Here is a 21479-nt window from a genome sequence, read left to right as displayed (position 1 = left end):
ATTTCGGTGACAAAAAAAAATTGGGAATTTCTTATATGTCATTTTAAAATATTTTGATAAAGGGGTTATACAAAGTCAAAACTTCTTAATACATTCTGACAGTATAAATCAGGTTCCAAATCATAATAATTTGAAATACCTCCAGGACAAAGAATTTGAAAGACCTCCAAGACAAAGAAAAAAAGGGGGGGGGGGGAGGGTTGGTGAGTACATTCATAAATCTAAATAGACTCACATAATGCTCAAAAAGAGTAAGGGTGTTAAACAAGATGTCATCATCGTCGTCCCATTTCAAATGGTATGACATTTTAACAAACAGTTTCTTTATATGGTGCTATAGCAGGATATTTCCAAATCATTTGATGAAAATCTGCTTGGGGCTGCTGCCATATTGAACAGTTGGTGAAAGGTGTTTGTTGGTGTATCAATTTCATAAAGTCTAGTTGGATTGAAGCAAGTTAAATGAACGATAAACAACTGTGTGCTTTTTTTTTGTTTGTTGCTGATGAGACTTTGATGTGCAATATACATATATACTGTATATGTTCTTCAAGTCCTCATCTGTGAGGAAAGGCATGAGGTGCTGCCATTTACTCCAGGCTATGAGAGGTGTTCTTGCCCTATATCACTATATCTTAGGTTTAGCGCATATTTTCTTTAAAGAAAGACTGGTTACAATGCACAGCTGCACAAGATTTTGCACTCTCCAGTTTTAGTAAATCAACCCCCAGTATCTATAGGCAGCTTAGATCAACCTCATCTCTCCCAGCATGGATTTTTAACAAACACAGAATACGGGGAACCCAAAAAGAAGAGGCACACTTGGATGACTTCAGTTCTTCTGCTGTTAAGATTTATTGCTGGTCAAGAATACATAAATACTTGAATGTTCATAGCTTTGCCACACACTCACTTTAAGGGTTACTCTGCCATCAGATGCAAGTAATACAAATAAATCTATGTAAATTTTAGACAAATTATCATTTTTCACATGGAGTGGAGAATTAAAGGTTCTCCAACAAAGTATAAAACTAATTTTAATAGCATTTAGGTCACAAGACAGTTTCAGAGTGTTGATGCTCCAGCTGAGTCTGACCCTTTCAAGGCCTTTGGCTACACCTGCAAGCTGATGGACCCACAGAACCCCACAAACCCATAAAAGTTTTTAAAATCTGAATTTGACATTTTATCAATTATGTACTTTAGGTGTTGCACAATTTAGACCACAAAGCATTTGAAAGTACTGACAGACTTACTTGTACTGTTGAACTTATTTCTGATGCAAAGCCTCCTGTTACTGGAGCTTCATGACTGATTAATAACCGTCCAGTCTTTGTCACGGACTAGAAAACAGAAAAATAAAAACGTCAAACTTCCTATTTTTCATGTTCAATATTTTTATAAGATTTCAAACACTTTACAAAAGTCAAAATACTAACACAATTACCACAGGTCCATAGAGCGAAGCCGGGTACACACAATGCACCCAAAAAGGGTGAAAAAACTAATGTTTACAAACCATTAGGAGAATTATCAAAAGCAAACCTAAAAATAGTGGCATTCGCAAATGACCTAAGCAACTAAGAACAGATTCTATAGCTTGAAAAGAACAAGCGTGATAAGCTGGTGCAAGCACTGACATCGGTCGCAGATGATCGACAGACGGATACCTAGTGTCAAACAGGTAATAAGAGTAGAAAGGAACACGAGAAAGGAAGAGAGAAATAGACTTGTTATTTTTCAAATGAAATAAACTAGATCACTTTTTTTTTCCCACACAAAAGCACTGGAAAGAACAAAAAAAGCAACTCTTGTCTAATATGTTCTTACATGATGCCTGATTTATGGAAAAAAAGAAAGTGGGGGATATGATCACCCACTCAGTAGCAAAAGCTGCAGCCTATGCCTACTATCAATTCTGACTGGTTTCCTTTAAAGGGAAAAGAGCTGTAATAAATGTGCTCAATTTAATGTAGAATGCAAGCTAAAGCTCCAATCCAGTGCTGGCATCAGAAATTGCTTAGTCCCCCACAGGCAGTACTAATTCCAAGGCAGGTATTATTGGGTTAACCTCTAGGAACTGGAAGGAAATAAAAAAAATCTAAACAAATTGTGTGTGTGTGTATGTGTATATATATATATATATATATATATATATATATATAGTGTTCAGCATGAATGAGTATGCCCCTTCTGAAGAGTAAGACTTTAATCAATATCTCAAACACAAGAACAATATCCAAAATTTTGACAAAACAGTTTTATAGAGCATTTGTTTAGCTCATTACATGAAAGTAATGTTAATAATATAACTTAGGTTTTACTCAAATTAATTGATGCAAAAATGAATACACCCCACAACAAACACTACTACATCTAGTATTTTGCATGACCTTCATGATTTGTAAGGACAGCACCAAGTCTTCTAGGCATGGAATGAACAAGTTGCTGACATATTCAACATATTTTCCATTCTTCAAGAACAACCTCTTTTAGAGCCTGGATGCTGGATTGATAGTGATGCTCAACTTGTCTCTTCAGAATTCCATAGGTGTTCAATTGGGTTCAGATCAGGAGACAAACTTGGCCACTGAATCACTTTCACCCTGTTCTTCTTCAGAAATGCAACAGAGGCTTTAGATGTGTGTTTTGGATCATTGTCATGATCAAAGTGTATGACGACCAAGGGCATGGAGTAATGGTAGCATCTTCTCTTTCAATATAGAGCAGTACATTTGTGAATTCATGATACCATCAATGAAATGCAGCTCCCCAACACCAGCATCCCCACAGAAGGACACTACCACCACCATGTTTCACTGTAGGCGATATGCATTTTTCTTTCTACTCCTCACCTTTGTGATGACATACAGTTTTGAAGCCATCAGTTCCAAAAACATTTTTCTTGATCTAATCACTCCAGAGTACAGAGTCTCAGTATTCTTCTTTTTCAGCATGGCCCCTGGCAAATTCTAGGCAGGGTTTTTGTGCATAGGCTTTAGGAGAGGCTTCCTTCATGGATGACACCCATGCATGTCATTCCTCTGCAGTATACACAGTATTGTGTTACGGGAAACAATCACCCCAGTTTGGCTTTCAACTTGTTTAGCTAACTGAATTGAACTTGCATGGTGATTTTCTCCATCCCTTCTCATCAGAAGACGCTTCTGTTGAGGTGTTATCTTCCATAGACAGCCTGGACGTCTCTGTGAGATGGTTGCAGTTCCATCTTTGTTAAATTTTTGTATCACTTTTGCTACAGTATTCTGACTGATAAGTAAAGCTTTGCTGATCTTCTAGTAGCCTTCACTTTTCTTGTGTATAGAAATTATTAAAGAGAATGCATGTAAACAGCTCTTAAAATGTATTGCATAGAAGACATACATTCAAACATATTTAACAATGCATCCAACATTTGACATCAACTCGCTTTTCAGACATTAGCGACGCAAGCCCAAAAAATCATCCATGATGGACTACATTTAAATCTAATGACTTTCTGCACATGCTCCCCTAGCACATGAAAAAAAAACAAAAACAAAAAAAAAAAAACCAAACAATTTTTTGTAATCATTTCAGTGAAGCTGAGGTTACAGATATAATATGGTGTGAAACAATAAGACAAATCACTACAGAACCTACTAAATTAGATTTTACAAATACCAAGTCAGAAAGGGGGCATTTTGGAGGCACAGACATTTGTGGTGTGTCAAAATATAAAGGATTCCTGCAACCGAATCCATGTCAAGAGGAGAGATAAATCAGTTGCTAATGATAGCTTCTCTCAAAACACAGCAAAGGATATAATGTTACCCAAAGCACCAAGCACATACTACTACCAACGAACTGAATAATTTATTTTAAAGATGTCTTTCTAAATCCTAAAGTCGACTGATTATATTGTACATGACCACAAGCTGTCCCATATCTTCCGTTTGCAAAAGTATAGGTTAACTTTCCAAATATTATATCCAGATGTGGCAAGGCACCCAACTGGAAACTTAACACAGTGCCTAAAAATGCAAAGTTCAAATCCAAGTCAGACAGGAATATATTTTAATATCCATAAAATATGTTCCAAATGTTCCTGAAGATTAAGGTCTTCCCTTCACCAATCAGAATCTCATTAATCTTCAGCATTCATGATATATATTCTAAATTATCCTCCAAGATTAAGTTTCTTCTATTTAGATTAATAGGCATCACTGTCATCTTTTGTGTAAAAGTCACAAATGAGTACGCAATATGAACCTCAGATTGTCAAATGATTCACCAAAGATGCATATGTTAGCAGGCATGCAGTGATGTTTACCAGTTGCCAGAGAGGGGATTTGTTATTTTGAGCATGTGCTACCTGTCACACCACATTGTGCCTTGCAGTGAGCAATAACTCATTGAAGCTATAGAGCTGAAAGTGTACTATGTATTTCTAGCACCTTAATGTGCACTTGTCAAATACATATCAACAATTAACACAAAAGTTATGCTAAAACTAAACCTTCATTACATTTCTATTGCTGTGTTTCCCAGTTAAAAAGATTTCCCCTAATTTTCTGAGTGGTCATTGGGCCGGGGAAAAAAAAAAAGGAAGCGCCTCAAAAGGAACATAAAAAAAAAAAGCACTGGTAGAAAGAAGGGCTACAACCTCAAACAGAGTTTTATTAATCTATATGGCCTCATTAGGGAGATTTCCCCTCACTTCCGGTGTCATCCCTGGGACAGAAATTTAAGGACAATCTGCCTGGAGGAATACATCAGCAACAAAATCCTTAAAGTAGAACTCCACTAAAAAAAATGTTCTCCTGTGCCATGGGGCTGTGCTCTCACTGCATGGGTTAACTGCTTGTTTTGTCTAGGTGTGCACTGAAAGGCTATACTTACCCAATTTATTTATTACAGGTACTTAAATAGCGCCACCAATTTAAGCAGCACTTTTCATATATTGTACATTCACATTAGTCCCTAACCCTCAAGGAGCATACAATCTAAGGTCCCTTACTTACACTCATACATACACGTACTAGGAACACTTTAGACAAGAGCCAATTAACCTACCAGCATGTCTTTGGAGTGTTGGAGGAAACCGCAGTACCCAGAGGAAACTCACGCAGGCACAAGGAGAACATGCAAACTCCACGTAGGTAGTTCAGTGGTTGGGGTTCGAACCAGCAAATCTAGTGCTGCTAGGCAGAAGTGTTAACCACTTAGCCACTGTAGTAAATTAAATAAAAAGTGCTCCTGTACTTATGGATGTAGCGACTCAATAATACAAATCAGACCTAGTTGCAGCAGTCCTATATATGTGTAAAAAACAACAAAAAATATATTAAAAAACAAATGAATCGCGCATAGTCATAAACATGTGCATATTACAAACATGACATAAACCAGTCCCATAATTGGTGAAAAAATAAGAAAGTGCTCGTGCTTGTGTTCAACTTGTAACCAATATCTTGCTTAGTGCTCCATTGTGCTCAATAATAGTGCCCCACTTGGACTGACACTCACCCTCATTCCATGACCATCTATCTCTAGAATGGTCATTAACACTTTGCAGAACAATCTCAGTAAGCCAATGATCCCCATATCCTTTTAGGCTACGGAGGTATCCTTAGAATGGTCTGTGACATAAGGACAATTGCCAAATAGCTCGCTATCTCGACAGCTCCACAAGTAGCAGTGAAATAAATCACCATATATAAAGAAAAAGAAGGAGACATCCCACACTGTAAAACTGTATTAATACCTTTATTAGGAATAATTTAGCTAAACACTCACAAAAGATGTGCCTGTAGCCTGGCACCTAGTGTACTCAACCTTGTTATGAATTAAAGATGGGTGCCGCTGTCCAGGTCCTACCTCGGAGCAGCATACATTCCACTGATCGGATGTGAAGTTGGCAGAAGTTGCGCCATCAAACCTCGATGTGTTTCGATCAAAGACAGTCTTCAGGAAGTGCAAAATCGCCATATTGGTATTTATACACTTCAGCCGAATAATTAATTGGTGAGAATCATCCGCAACATTGCCGAGTACCTTCAGCGTTACAATAAGCTGGGCTGCAGACAAACTACTACTATACCTAAAGCATAAATAGATAACAAGCAGTAAAAATTAATGTAGTTGATCTGATATATCCTTGGGGACGACTCTTTAAAGGGGAAGTACCTCAATTGAACACAATGTTGGTATAAACATTCAATGTTAAAACATTAGAAGTCCTAAATAGATGAACCAATAAATCTTCTCTAATGTGTCCTATAGGACTATTCCTGCTTGGAAGGCTTCTAATGTCAAAACCTAAACATAAAACAATTACAATAAAAAGCAATATCTATTTTAGAACACAATTTTACAAATGATAAAAAAGAAAAAGAAAGAAAGAAAAAAAAGAGAAAAATATAATAAAAGATATAAAATAAAAGAAATTAAAATATATCAGAGTGGGAATTATTTTAAAACTTGAAAAGAGAGGCTATTTGACTCAAACTAGCCTCAGTGGTGGATAAGATTAACATATGCTCCCTTATACTCTAAAAATATGCAGGAAGCAGTTTAGATCTATCTCAATATTTAACCCTTCTGGCATTAAAGTTTGAAGTTCATAAATCCACTTGATTTTATTTTTAGAGATCTCTCTAACCATATGAGATCCCCTCCAATGCTTAGATGGCATTGATCTTTATTATGCACCAATCTGAAATGAATCGAGACACTATGTTCACTATGAACACAAGCACTTTCTTCTTTTTTCACCAATTATGGGACTGGTTTATGTCATGTTTGTACTAAGCACATATTTATGACCATGCGCAGTTCATTTGTTTTTGAAAACACTTAGCCACTGTGCTGGCAATCTTTTGATCCTCTGGAAAACCACACTTCCTAACATCCAATGGAGAACTGTTTCTGCGTCCTCATGTCCAGAGCCAGTCTATGGACATTATTATTATTATACAGTATTTATAAAGCGCCAACAGTTCGCTCAGCGCTGTACATTACAAAGGGAGACAGAACATGCGACAGTACGAAAACAATACAATGTGATACACGAGGAGTTCAAGGGCCCTGCTCTTTCGAGCTTACAATCTAGGAGGGAGGGGATAGTGGTACAGGAGGAGATAGCTGTGGGGAATGGAGTGGTAGGAAGAGTGGAGGAGGTCGGCAATTAGCAGGGGGTGGGGTAGGCTTCCCTGAAGAGGTGGGTTTTCAGGGTGCGCCTAAATGAGAGGAGAGTAGGTGATAGTCTGATGGATTGGGGTAGGGAGTTCCAGAGGATAGGTGATGCCCTGGAGAAATCCTGGAGGCGGGCATGGGAGGAGGAGACCAGGGAACTAGAGAGAAGGAGGTCTTGAAAGGAGCTGAGTGTGCGTGTTGGGTGGTACTTGGACATTAGGTCGGTGATGTAGTTTGGGGCAGTATGATGGACAGCTTTGTATGTCAGTGTTAGGATTTTGAATTTGATCTGTTGTGCAATCAAAAGCCAGTGGAGGGATTGGCAGAGGGAGGTGGCGTAAACGAAGCAGTTGGTGAGGTGAATGAGTCTGGCTGCCGTGTTCAGGGTCGACTGAAGCGGGGATAGCCTGTGGCGAGGCAGGCCAGTGAGGAGGGAGTTGCAGTAATCGAGTCGTGATATGATGAGGGAGTGGATGAGCTGTTTAGTGGTTTCTGGCGTTAGGAACATGCGGAGGCAATGTTGCGGAGGTGGAGTCTGCATGAGTTTGTTAGTGATTGGACTTGGGGCTGGAAGGATAGGTTGGAGTCCAGAATGACACCAAGTACTCTGGTTTGTGATTCGGGTGGAGACAGAGGGGGTGAGGCGAGGGGTAAAGAGATCGATTTGTGTGTCGTTGGCATAGAGGTGGTAGTTGAAGCCGTGAGAGTGTATGAGTTGGCCAACGAAGGAGGTGTAGATGGAAAAGAGAAGGGGCCCGAGGACAGAGCCTTGAGGGACCCCAACAGAGAGGGGGAGCAAGGGGGAGGTGGTAGCGTTATAGGTAACGCTGAAGGAGCGTTGTGATAGGTAGGACGAGAGCCAAGAGAGAGCAGAATCTCTGAGGCCGAGGGAGTGTAGTTTTTTGAGGAGGAGGGGGTGGTCGACTGTGTCGAAGGCAGCGGAGAGGTCAAGGAGTAGGAGCACTGAATAGTGGCCATTAGCTTTGGCAGTTAGAAGGTCATTGGAGAGTTTGAGTAAGGCAGTTTTGGTGGAGTGTAGGGGACGGAAGCCGGACTGTAGGGGATCGAGGAGGTTGTTGTCGTTGAGGTGAGAGCTTAGGCGATTGTAGACTAAGCGCTCGAGGAGTTTGGATGAGAATGGGAGCAGGGAGATGGCTCTGAGGTTGTTCGGGTCATTGGGGTCCAGGGAGGGCTTTTTAAGTATGGGAGTGATGTGCGTGTGCTTCAGAGGGGAGGGGAATGCGCCGGAAGAGAGGGAGAGATTAAAGATGTGGGTGAGGGAGCATAGGATGGAGGGGGAGGGAGGTCATAGGAGTTGTGAGGGGATAGGGTTAAGGGGGCAGGTGGTGAGGCGGGCGTCAGAAAAGACCTTGGTGACTTCCTCGATGGTAGTAAGGTCGAAGGTGTGGAGTGTGGAGGGGGCTTCAGTGTGAGGAATGTTAGGTGGGGTGGAGGTCAGAGCAGTGGTGAGGCCGAGGAAAAGGGGTGATGAGGGGGTAGCTGTGTGAGAGGGGACAGGTTTGGAGGGAGTTTGAGGAGCGGCGATGTCCTTGCGAATTGTGTCAATCTTGTTTTTAAAGTGATTGGCAATCTCAAGGGCGGTGAGTGAGGTGCTGGGTGGAGGTGGGGGCGGAGAGAGTAGACAGTTAAAGGTGGAGAAAAGTCAGGGCGAGGATTGGAGGAGAGGGTCTTGATGAGGGTCAGGAAGTAGGCTTGTTTGGCAGCGTGGAGGGCGGAGGTGTATGTGTGGAAGGCGGATTTATAGCAGGTGAAGGCTTGTTGGGATCTGATTTTGTGCCATAGTCGCTCCAGGGCACGACTGTGTCATTTGAGAGTTTTGGTGTGATCAGTCTGCCAAGGCTGGAGCGGTCGGGGTCTGATGTTTCGTGTGGTTGAAGGCGCTAATGAGTCAAGGGCGGCTGACAGCGAGTTGTTATAGGCAGTCATAGACAGGTCAGGGCAGGACAGGGGGAGGATGCTGTCGTGGAGTTGATCAGCTGCAGAGTGGAGGGGGGCAGGGTTCAGGTTGCGGAGGTTACGGCTGGTAGTAGTATGGCATTTGGAGGGGTAGGCGTTTGAGGACGAGGAGACCGAGAAGGTAATAAGGTTGTGGTCAGAGAGAGGGAAGGGGGTGTTAGTGAGGTTGTGGGGAGGGCAGAGGTGGGAGAAGACAAGGTCTAGGATATTTCCGTCGGAGTGGGTGGTGGATTGTATGCACTGTGTGAGTGCAAAGGAGGAGGTTAAGTGGAGGAGTTGGGATGAGGCCGGATTGTCGATGTTGACAGGGATGTTGAAATCCCCAAGGATGATGGTGGGTAGCTCGGAGGAGAGAAAGAAGGGAAACCAGAAGGAAAAGTTATCAAGGAAGCGGGATACGGGTCCAGGAGGCCGGTAGATTACGGAAACCTTCAGGGGGGGTTGGGGAGAATAGTTGGATGCAGTGGGCCTCGAAGGAGAAGGATAGAGAGGGGGGGTTTGGGAGGACTTGGAAGGTGCTCTGTGGTGACAGGAGCAGACCAACCCCACCACCTTTACGACCGTTGGGTCCAGGTGAGTGGGTCCAGATGAGATCACCATAGGAGAGTGCAGCAGGGGAGGTAGAGTCAGTGGCCTGGATCGCTAGGAGATTTTAGGGAGCAAGGGGACAGATACTAGGTTGAGGGGGTTGCGGCAGGAAGTGGGAGGGTGCTGTGTGGCTGAGCGAGGTGGTGGAGAGCCAGGGTTTGGGGAGATGTCCCCCGTGGTTAGGAGGGTGAAAAAGGTGGCATGGGAGCAGGATGTGCAGGAGCTTACACGCTCAGGTCAGTGGGAGAGTGGAGTATTAGGAGGAGGTGGTGGGTGCCGTAGAGGGGCAAAGGAAGCAGCAAGGACACAATATACAGTTGTTTGGGAGGAGCAGAGGGATATAGAGAATAGATTTTGGGAACGGAGGAGAGGAATATGAGAAGGAGGAATGGAAGAGGCATTTTTGGGAGGTGCACGTGGTGGCGGACAGGAGTGGTGGGAGGCTTGGCTGCCGATAGTCCGGCGTGCAGTGGCGTATCTCGTCGCTGTTGCATCAACAGTCCATTCACAAGACTGCTAGCCTGTGCGGGGGCAGAAGCGGCAGGGACTGGTCTTGCACTCAGAGAACTGGCTGATTAGGTAAGTATATCTCCACTCTGAAATCCCCTAGAATGATCAGTTAACCCATGCAGTGTGGGCACAGCTCCACTGCATGGGAGAAAATGGTTTTTGCCCGAAATTCTTCTTTAACCAAAAATAAAAAAAGTTTTGGCTGGTGATCAACTTCTAAGAAATGTTACAATGGTTTCCCAGCCAATAGCTGACAGCTGTGATCTGCGTTTTTTTTCTGCTTTGCACAGATGGAAAGATAAAGTAAAATGTTGACCTTTTTATGAATTGTGTTCAAAATTATATTAATGGAAGTCCAGTAAATGTTAAAACAAAAAAAACTTTTTGTTTTTAGATAATCATAAAAATAGGCCAAACACAGCCAATGTGCAGTCACACGGGAAATAAGCATTCATCAGCCATTTGTAGAGAGTGATCATTAACTCTTACAACTGACAAAAAAAATAATTAAAAATCACCTTCAGTGTCTGCAATCCCGTTTCATATTGTGGCATCCATTAGCTGAGACATTACACTTTTGGTTTGCTTTATTTTGGGGCAATCAAACCTCTAATAAGAAAGACAGGTTCCAAAGAGGTATAAAGATGTACAGATGATGGCTAACAAATGTAACACATCACTTTGTTGGGTCTGTTCTTAGGCAAGAGTTGTACTTTTTAAAGCCCAAACCACATACAGGCTGAAAGGCCGGTTCTGCAGAAACCAGCTGACTTGTGTAAAGCTGACTGTTCAACAGAAAATTGTCATGTTGTAAAACCAGCATTCAATCAGCACTTGTAACCAATGGCTGCAAGAACTTATCGGTGTATTCTAATGAGAATCCCTATGTCAGAATACAATGTCTCAGTGGGAGATTTCTGTGCATCAACATTACTTGTGTTGATGCAGGGATCTATATAAATCCGTAAGCTCTTCTTTGCGATAATATATTCCTAATAACTGCACACCAAAAATACATAAATGAATCACAAAAAGTCCCATAAATGTCCAAACAATTTCTTTTCACATCCAAATCATATCGTCTCACTCTGAAGGTGATAATCCAACGTAATAAATCTCAGAATTTCGTGAACCTCAAAAAAAATATAAACTGAAAATAGTGTATTACCTTTTAAATAAAACAAATCAAGTGCAACAAAATCAAGTGTTATGCAAACTGCATATCATGTGCACTAAAATGTGGAGAAAAATAAATATATATATATATATATATATATATATATATATATAAAAAAATCAATAGCACACGTGAATGCTACAAAGTGAACACTCCGACTGCACACAATAAACAGACAGTGATCACATGACACTTGATTTTGTTGCACTTGATTTGTTTTATTTAAAAGGTAATACACTATTTTCAGTTTATATTTTTTTTGAGGTTTACGAAATTCTGAGATTTATTATGTTGGATTATCACCTTCAGAGTGACACGATATGATTTGGAGGTGAAAAGAAATTGTTTGGACATTTATGGGACTTTTTGTTATTCATTTGTGTATTTTTGGTGTGCAGTTATTAGGACTATATTATCACAAAGAAGAGCTTACGGATTTATATATATTCACTTTCAAGGGTGAAAGGTTTTCTTTTCTTTTTTGGGAGAGGAGTTAATATTAGAGTTGGGAGTGTGCAAGGTATTGGTTATTGATGCAAGGATCTGTCAGGTTTCTGTAAGCAGAACTTATGGTAGACATAAATGACAAAATGAAGTTTTATATTTGTTGCAAATTGATATTTGGCATCAGCCTCTTGCAATTCCCTGTAAAGCAACACTAAGACTGGAATAGGCAGAAACAGGCCTGACAGTGAAGTGAGCTGCATGCAAATGTACTGACAAGGATGACGATAGGAGGTGCAAGCAGAGGAATGAACTCATGGATGTGACGTCCAGTCAACAGGCATGGGGTAGAGAGAGGACATCACAGCATTCTTAACTGTAAGGGGTATCCTGTACCCAGCTGTGCAGTGTAAATCTCAGGACTGGGTAGACAAATACAAATCCTTTCTCAGGTAGAAGAGCACCAATATTATGTATTTGATCTGTGCATTTGGTGGTTTGCCAGGAGTTCAGCTTTACCAAACATGTAAAATGGCCAACATGTTCATTTTAAGATATTCAGGGAAATGTGCTGACATTTTGATTGTTACCATAGGGTACCTTAGAAAAGTCTGTCTGTCTGCAGACTGCCAGCATAGTGCACATGATATCTAACCTACATAGGATTGCCACCTCATCCCTTTAAACATGAACACACATTAGTTACACAGATTCTGTGGCTAATTAAGGTGTTAATTAAACTTAAAGGGGCATCAGAGACTCTGCTCTCTCCTGGCTCTCCTCCTATCTATCCCAGCGCTACTTCAGTGTTACCTATAACGCTGCCATCTCCCCCTCTCTCCACCTCTCTGTTGGGATCCCCCAAGGCTCTGTCCTCTGGCCCCTTCTCTTCTCCATCTATACCTCCTCCCTTGGCCAACTGATGAAGCCGTGGAAGTGTAACTACCACCTCTATGCAGATGACACGCAAATCTACCCCTCTACCCCTCGCCTCACCCGTTCAGTCTGTTGTGGGTTTTGAAATTATTTATCAAAACATAACGTTTCTGACAGCAAACCAGCCTGGCCATCTGTTAAGGGTTAACTTGTCCTGGTTGAAAATTCGAATGACCCTCCAGTTAAGAAATGTAAATAATGGGTGAAGGGATTTTTTTTTTCTCAGAGACAATAGACTGTTTGACTATCCACAGGTAGTTTAAGACCGGACAATTCTAAGGTTAAATTGGAGTCTATGATACTAGCTAAAATGGGATATGTCAACAGATACTGTTTGTATATTGGGGTTGAGTTGAAGGCATATACAAAAGTTAAACAGACAGCCAGATGAGACCTTAGACCTTCAAACATTGAATCACACCTAACCCAAGTGAACAATATATGATGCTAGATTAAGGTTTGAGAAGAATAAACAAATCTTGGAGAGGATAATGAACTAACAGTCTTTTCAAACAACCAGAACAACTGACTGTTTACTATATGGTTTGTTACAATGGACAAGTAAACAGAGGGTCTTTCCTCCTCATGGGAATGTTGGTTCTAAAACAAAAAGGTTAAATTTAGGACAAATCAGGCTAAACTGGATATCTCTACCCACAGAGATATTACTAAAAAGCATACTATCAATGGGATATTATAAAGACTATGTTTCACACACCACAAAATATTCAGCAGAATGGGGATTGTATATCACTAACTTGAGTATTGAGATGAGAAAAAGTAAGATATATTGTGAATTAGCATCAGTTGTATGTCTTATCAGGAAACAAATGCTTTCACACAAGCTTGTATCTCAGAGAGATGAATAACTGAATATACACAGATATTCCATGGTTCCTATTTAGAACATTATAGGTATGATCAACTATATATATCTGGATAAGACGTATATTTAATACCTGAAATCACCTTGAGTTCCACCCGAGGTGTGAGTCATCATAAATACTCAAATTGTTCTATGAGCTCTGACTGCCACTTAGTGGACAGGTGAGAGATAGCTTAAGTACATACATTTCTCAACCAGCCAATCAAAAAGCCTGGTGGGAGGGTCTCTTAGAACAATAGTTTAGATGGTATAAAAACCCATGCACCTCATTTAGAAAGAAAAAACTGATTAAAGAAAAACTCATCGGAAAAAAGACCTAAGAAAAAGAACCTGGAAAAACCCTCACTAAAAGAAAATCTGAAGACATCTGAAGAGACATCTCTGCTGAATATCCCCTATTCCATCCTTTCAAATTTTTAAAAACTTTCTCCTAAACTTCTAAAATCTCTGTACCTCTAACTTCCTACATTTTCCTGCACTATTGTACTATATCTCACTTTCCCCTGTGATCATTCTGAAGGCGTTCCATTGCCAGCTGGATCCACTGGGAGGTGTCATATTCCTAGATCTGGGTGTGGTGAGACTGTCCATTTAATTTTGTATTGTATGTTTTCTCTGTGTGTAGAGTAACAAGAATTACCTTAGAGTAAGAACAGCTGTATTGGGTAGTTATATATATATATATATAGAGAGATCCCGTATTACTGTTAGATATTGTTGGTGTCATATTACAAATTTTTCATATTTTATAAATTATTAAATATTAGTAATTAGAGTATAATTTATCAGAGAATATCTTCTTCCAATCCTATGGCCACGTTTTGTGAGAAAATAACCTTTGAGATACTCTAAATTATTAATTACTAAATTTAATTTTTAATAATCATCATCAATCTAGAAAAAATTTGTTATATTGATTTCATTATTTAGAAACGTTATATTGTGTATGATATTGGTAGGGTATATCTTTGATCGTGTGTACCAGTATTCATTCATCACCAGTCTTTTGCGTTTTGTGTTAATATATATATAATTTTTGTACATAAATACATTTTTATATTTATCTATTATAAGGCAAATTTTGTGTGTATGGTACGAAATCATACTGGCTAAAAGGATTCAAGGTCTAATAATAAGTGGTGATCAAATTATCAAGGTGTCCAAATTATTGGTTCACTAAATATTTGCCGTATTTGAACGGCTGGAGGCACTGTAATATTTCATCTAAGGGAAAGGGACACCGCCCTTTACAAGTAGAATAAATCCTTACATAAACCACCACAAGTCTCCACCCGAATCACCTGCCTACTGAACAACATAGACTGTATGTCACTCCACTTCCTCAAATTAAACCTTTCCAAAACCGAGCTTCCAGTTTTCCCCCCAGCCCGCCCCCCCCCCATCCTCTCCATCACAACCAACAATGCCACCATCAGTCCCACCCCGCAAGCCAAAGTCCTAGGTGTCACTCTAGACTCCAATCTGTCCTTCCAACTCCATGTCCAATCGCTGGCAAATTCATGCAGGCTCCACCTCCTCAACATCTCCAAAATACGTTCGTTCCTAACCCCAGACACTACTAATCAAATCATTCTCTCCCTCATTATCTCACGACTCGACTACTGCAACTCCCTCCTCACCGGCTTACCTCATCACAGACTATCCCCGCTTCAGTCTATCCTGAACTCAGCGGCCAGACTCATCCACCTTACCAACCGCTCTGTATCTGCCACTCCCCTCTGTCATTCCCTCCACTGGCTTCCGACGCATAAAATTCAAACTACTAACATTGACATACAAAGCTATTCATAGTACTGCCCCAAACTACCTCACCGACCTGATATCCAAATACCACCTAACACGTACTCTTCGCTCCTCACAAGACCTCCTACTCTCTAGCTCCCTAGTCTCCTCCTCTCATGCCTGACTCCAGGACTTCCCCCATCCTCTGGAACTCACTACCCCAATCCATCACCTACCCTCCTCACCTTTAGGCGCACCCTGAAAACCTATCTCTTCAGGGAAACCTACCCCGCCCTCACCTAACAGCAGATCTCCTCCACTCCTCCTACCACTCCATCCCCCACAGCCACTTCCTCCTGTACCACTACCCCCTCCCTCCTAGATTGTAAGCTCCAAAAAGCAGGGCCCTCGAACCCCTCGTGTATTGTATTGTAACTGTATTGTCTCATGTACTGTCCCCCACTATAATGTACAGCGCTGAGCAAACTTTTTGGCGCTATATACTGTATAATAATAAAAAAGGGATGAGGTGGCAACCCTAACCCTACATCTAAGATAACGAACGATATTTTAACATAACAGAAAACAACGGAGACTTCAAGGAGCTATACTGGACATAAAATACTATTTACAAGCCCGATGTGCTACTCTGCTATGCCTTACAAAACTGATTTGTCAAAACAAAAACAGAAGCTAAGAGAAGATTAGAATGTTCGGCGGATCATATAGGATGAGCAAAGAGCAAACTGAAATTACGATTTCCACCTGCTCCATAAAGTACTTGTTGTCTTCCAGGTTAAACATCCTCAAATTCCCAAATGTCATCATACCATGCACCGGTATTATTGCATGATCACAGAACAGACTGTCAAATTATCAGCATTGATCTTTTGTATAAAAATAATGTTGAGAGGAAATGTAAACACATCAAATACCATCTGATAACATTTCAGAATGTACTTTGTGTTTCATGTCTTTTCAGCAGTGCACAACTACATAATAATATTGCAGTGTCTATCCAAAAATAACGGGATGGAAAAATCTGGACCAGACGCATTTCTCATGTCAACAACCATAAATCCTTTGCAGCATCATGAGTTATGTGAACACAAACTGTTTCCATGAAACACAGCTGGGAATCTCAGACAACTTATGCACCACGCAGCAAAAGTAAACAATAAGAGCCCCTAAAACACCTGAGCTCCGCTCTGCATTTTCATGTCAGTCTTGGAGCGTCTACGACTTTGCTTCTGGAACCACTTGGATCGCCGAGTTAATAAAAAAATTTACAGCATCATCATCCACTTAAAGAATTATCTTTATGACCATGGAAAATAAATAAGGTCTGAATAAAACACACCTGTTGCTTGTGCTTTTCTAGTTATTCATAAAACTACTCTACTGTAGCAAACACATTTCAACTAAAAATCCTTTTTTATTGCCTAACAGTAGTATTTATTGAAAAAAAAAAATTGACTAATTAAAACCAAACTCCAGCAAATGCATTATAAGCAGCTATAGCTTTTAGGATAAAAGCTGCTCATTGTTAGCACCCCAATCAGTGTTTAAAAAGAAAAAAGAAAAATAATGTAATAACCCCATCTAAGAATTGGTAAACTGAAATAATAAATGTTTGTTTTTGGGTTTAATACCACTTGCAACGTAACATTCAAAATATAACCATTATTGGAAATTAAAGTTGGACAGCAGACAAATGAAAAATCCTTTAATATACAGTGCAGTTTGTTATAAGAAATAAATATGCTTTAAAATACAGCTAGTGTAAGTGCCTCAAATATTTATATTCAATTTCTGCAATGCCTCTGCTAAGCAAAGTTCAGATGGGGAAAGTGAGAACCAGAAGGGTTAGTTTGTCAGACTATTGCAAAAGCCAAAAAGAGTTTTCAGTGTGAATTCCGCACCGCATCAGAATTGCACCCCGTTTATGCGAACTGCTGCGGGTGTGTATATTAAGATAACAACACCTCGATATCGGTCCGCAAAACGTGGTGCGATGTGCAGAATCAGATCGCATAGGTGTGAATACCTATGCGATACGATTCTAGTGCGGATCCAAAAAAGGGTCCTGCGTGTTCCTGGTGCGATGCAATTAGAGCCGTATCAACTGTATGGTTCCGATCGCACGCAAATCGCATGTGATTTGCACAGGAATGCGGTGCGGTTCCTGTGCGAATCACATGCAATATCCCACACATATGTGAACCCAGGCTTAAAGTTCTGTTGCTTCTTCACTGTCCAGTCAGCATAACAGGGACAGGAAGATGACGCCACTGTATTGCTGTACTGCAGTACAGAATATGGCATCACCCTCCAGGCCATGCAGTGTGGCAGGGGTATATCTAAAAGTACATCTCAAAGGTGTGTTTTGGATCTAAACCAAGCACATAACCTTGTTTGTAATTATGACCAACACAAAGTAGATTTGTGCTACAAACAAGTTTCTGAATTTACTTTGCACTCAAAAAGTTAATTTCTAAAAGTTCATTTCAAACAAAGAACATTTCTAACTTAAAGTATAAAAAGCTGAAGAGAGTTAAACAACACAACTGCAACCAAGATGTGTGCTTTTTTTTGGAATGGTCTTAAATTTAGATGGTGATTGCACGCTTTATAGAAACTATGTGTATATGGGACAAAAGCTAAAAATATGGGGAATAAAAAATATAAAAAAATAAATAAAAAAGTGACTTTAAAATGTATTAAAAAAAACCTCCAAAAACAGTTAAAGGCCCCTCTCACAATCTTAATTTAACCTTCAAAGAAGGTTAGTGGTCTTTATTGACAGATGGTTAGAAAAAAACCCATTCTGGCTAATCTGTGTAAAGCACTTACCTATTTTCAGGCCGTTTTTAGCCATGTGATTGGCTCCCCTCTGTCAGCCAGCACCAGCTGCAGAGGAGAGGAGGTAGCGGACAAAAGATGGGCCATAGGAAGCCTATGGGTGGCATAACCATTCCTAGGCATTGCCTGACATTGTTGAGTGCTCTCTCCATTCTCCTGCAACCATCGCTGACTGACAAAGGGGAGATAATGTGATGAGACTGGAGCAGAGCAGTCCGAAAATAGGTAAGTATAAAGATCTTACACAGGCTAATCAGAATAGGCATTAGAAGGGGAGAGGAAGCATTTTAAGGAGTAGTTAGGTTTTGACCTGAATTCTAATGCCATGGACGTAAAGCATACTGCAGCAGAGAACAGTTTCCGGCTATCCAGGTCAGTATGCCTTATGTTGGCCTTTTCCCACTCTGCTATAAGAGCATGGTCACTTCATTGACCATAAACACATAGCAGAATTGATCAGCAGACTCTGCTGAACAAAAGGATAGCTGTACAAACACAGATGCAGGTGTGGGTGAGTGATGCCCAAATGCACACTGTGTTTGGGGCCATGCACCTGGACCTGTGGCTGTGTTCATACAGCCACAGCATTCCCATAGAGCAGTGTTTCTCAACTCCAGTCCTCATGGACCCCCAACAGGTCATGTTTTCAGGATTTCCATTATTTTGCACAGGTGATTTGATCAGTTTCACTGCCTTAGTAATTACCACAGCTGTTTCATCTGAGGGAAATCCTGAAAACATGACCTGTTGGGGGTCCATGAGGACTGGAGTTGAGAAACACTGCCATAGAGTAACATAGGCTTCAGCAGCATAAACAAACAGCTCATCATGCTGTACAGGTCACAATGCCTGTGTGAAATAAACCCAAGACCTCACACACAGTGCATTTCTGATCCTGGATTTATTGGTGCTTGTGTACAGCCATAGGCAGCAGACTGTACAAATCAACAGGATGACAGATTCTATGGCTGTATGAATGTAATCTCACATCCTGGATGCAAATTGGGCTGGTCATACATTTCTATATGCATAGAACTGCTTGGATGCGTCTGTCCGCATTTCATTGATTTGTACAGGCTACTGCCTATTGCCGTACGCAAGCACCTTTGACTCCACGACAGAAATAATCACACTGTTACAAAGGGCTGTACATCATAAAGGAGTGTGAGGCCTTAAACAACACATATGTGCATTGCTGCACAATGTAACACACATGATAAAATGTATGCTTGTGTCAATTTATCACAATATACACCAACGCAGCGCACATGATACTGCAATTGAGCGTTAGCCTAGACGATCCGAGTTGAATTTCCCACAACTTTCCCATCCCCTTGCCCGCAGCCTTCTGGGACACATCGCAGGTCCCAGAAGACTGCAGGAACATTCACAAAGCACAGCATGGCTTGTGCATGCACAGTAAGAAGCCCTGTGGTTTCACAGCCTGTTTCCCTTAGTTAAAATGCCAGCACCTAGACCTGAAATCCATTAGGGAATCTGCTCAGGTGAGGACAACGCTGGATCCTTCGACAGGTGAGTGTCCTTATATTAAAAATTGTTTTGGTCCTCTATACCACTAATTAATTTTGCTGTCCGTCGCTGAACTCTTTTTAGTTCAACAACATCTTTCCTTAGGATTGTTGACCAAAACTGAGCTTCATATTAAAGATGAGGCCCAACCAGTATTTTGTAAAAGGGTAGAATAATTCATGACCTGAAAGTGCTCGATTTAGATCTGCTACTCTTTGCAATGACATAGGAAGCTTGGATGTGAGAAAAGGAAGGTTTGTAGTCCTTGGAAACCACCTCCTGCATCCATGCGTCTAAGATGCATGTTGTCCAAATATCACCCCGACTCAGGAAAGTGGGGGTGGCACTTGCATACCGAAGAAGATTGTCTTGAGAATTTGACAAACTGAAGTGGAGGCTCAGTCAAACACTGACTATACCTAAATCTACTCCCATTCAAAGCCTATTCTATCTGTATACTTACCTATTCTGTGGGTGCGTTGGCCTGGTCAGGATTGGGCAGCGCTGTTATCAATGAAGAGGAGAGATTGCCAACAGCTGCAGAGTCTGGGTGATGTCTTCAGCCATAGGTTTACTATGGGGCATCCATTTCTGGATGTGTCTCCTTTACACTGAAGCCGGTGCTGGGACCCAGTCATGTTAATAAACTGGAGAATCCTCAGAATAGATAAGTATACAGATCCTTCCCTTACAGGGTAAATAGTATAGGCTTAGAATGGGGGTAGGAGCAGATTTAAGAATAACTAGTCTTTTACTGACCTTTAAAGCCCCTCACCGGTAGTAAGCAAAACAATGTGTACTTGAAGCATTTCGCAAATCCTTTTTCATGAGCACATGTGACAGAGTCTAGGAGGTACAATTACATGCATTAAGTAACAAATTTCTCATATGCAAATGTGCTACTTAATCCATGTAATTGTACCTGCTAAATTCTGTCACGTGTTCCTGAAGAAGGTTCCCAAAATGCCAAAAAGTCCACATGTAAACTGTAATCGGAATCTTTGTATGTTGTGAACCCCTATGTGGAGAGTAAGTTTTAATGTTGTGCAATAGTTTTTAATGGTACATAATAAAATGTTTTTACAGTACTCAATTTTCTCTTCTATATGTCCACACAAAATCCATGACTACATATTCTGTGCATAGTTGTACATGGTTTGCTGGGATGTGGACATGTAGCACACACAGTCTGGGTTTCTCACCTGCTATAGATATGCAATTGAACACTGTCTTAACTATTAGGTAGGAATAGAACAGCTTATTTACATAAATGCAGTATCTAGTCTAAGCTGACAAATGTTATATTTATGGTTTCTGACGCATAAGCTTTATACTACACCTTACACGGTCTAGTTATATCTTTTAAATGATATAGGAGGCTCTGATGGAAGCAGTCTTCGCTGACTCAACCATTAGTTCCCTTAGCCTTGAATGGGGCCATAACCCATACACCAACACTGTCAACAGGAAGCTGCTGCATAGGTGTAGCCAGCACTGTGGGTGTTCACACAGAAGGGTGTGGGTGCACCTGGGTGTGAAAGCATGAGGGTTTAGATTAGGGGGCTGAACTAGTGCATTTAGTAAATGTTTAAAAGTGAACTTGTCTTAAGAGCAGATAGGTAATGTTTGGTTTACTGTGTCCTCCAAGCG

At 40.9% G+C, this 21479-nt stretch overlaps 1 protein-coding gene across 2 annotated transcripts in view; it reads right to left on the bottom strand.

The window, feature by feature from the left end:
* BCKDHB (branched chain keto acid dehydrogenase E1 subunit beta) overlaps positions 1–21479 on the bottom strand; it is a 275645-nt gene that overhangs the window by 83746 nt on the left and 170420 nt on the right. For both annotated transcript variants that reach the window (XR_016306628.1, XM_089655349.1), the window contains exon 9: positions 1257–1343. Coding sequence is in view for 1 of the 2 variants with exons in the window: in XM_089655349.1 (XP_089511475.1) it covers positions 1257–1343 (87 nt within the window). In the remaining variant the exon portion in view is untranslated. The remainder of the gene's footprint in view (positions 1–1256; positions 1344–21479) is intronic.

Source organism: Staurois parvus, unplaced genomic scaffold (genome assembly GCF_062004578.1).
Source record: "Staurois parvus isolate SC_StPar_1 unplaced genomic scaffold, SC_StPar_1.0 ptg000834l, whole genome shotgun sequence".
In the NCBI taxonomy this organism is placed as follows: domain Eukaryota; kingdom Metazoa; phylum Chordata; class Amphibia; order Anura; family Ranidae; genus Staurois; species Staurois parvus.
This window is presented reverse-complemented; position numbering and strand designations above follow the sequence as displayed.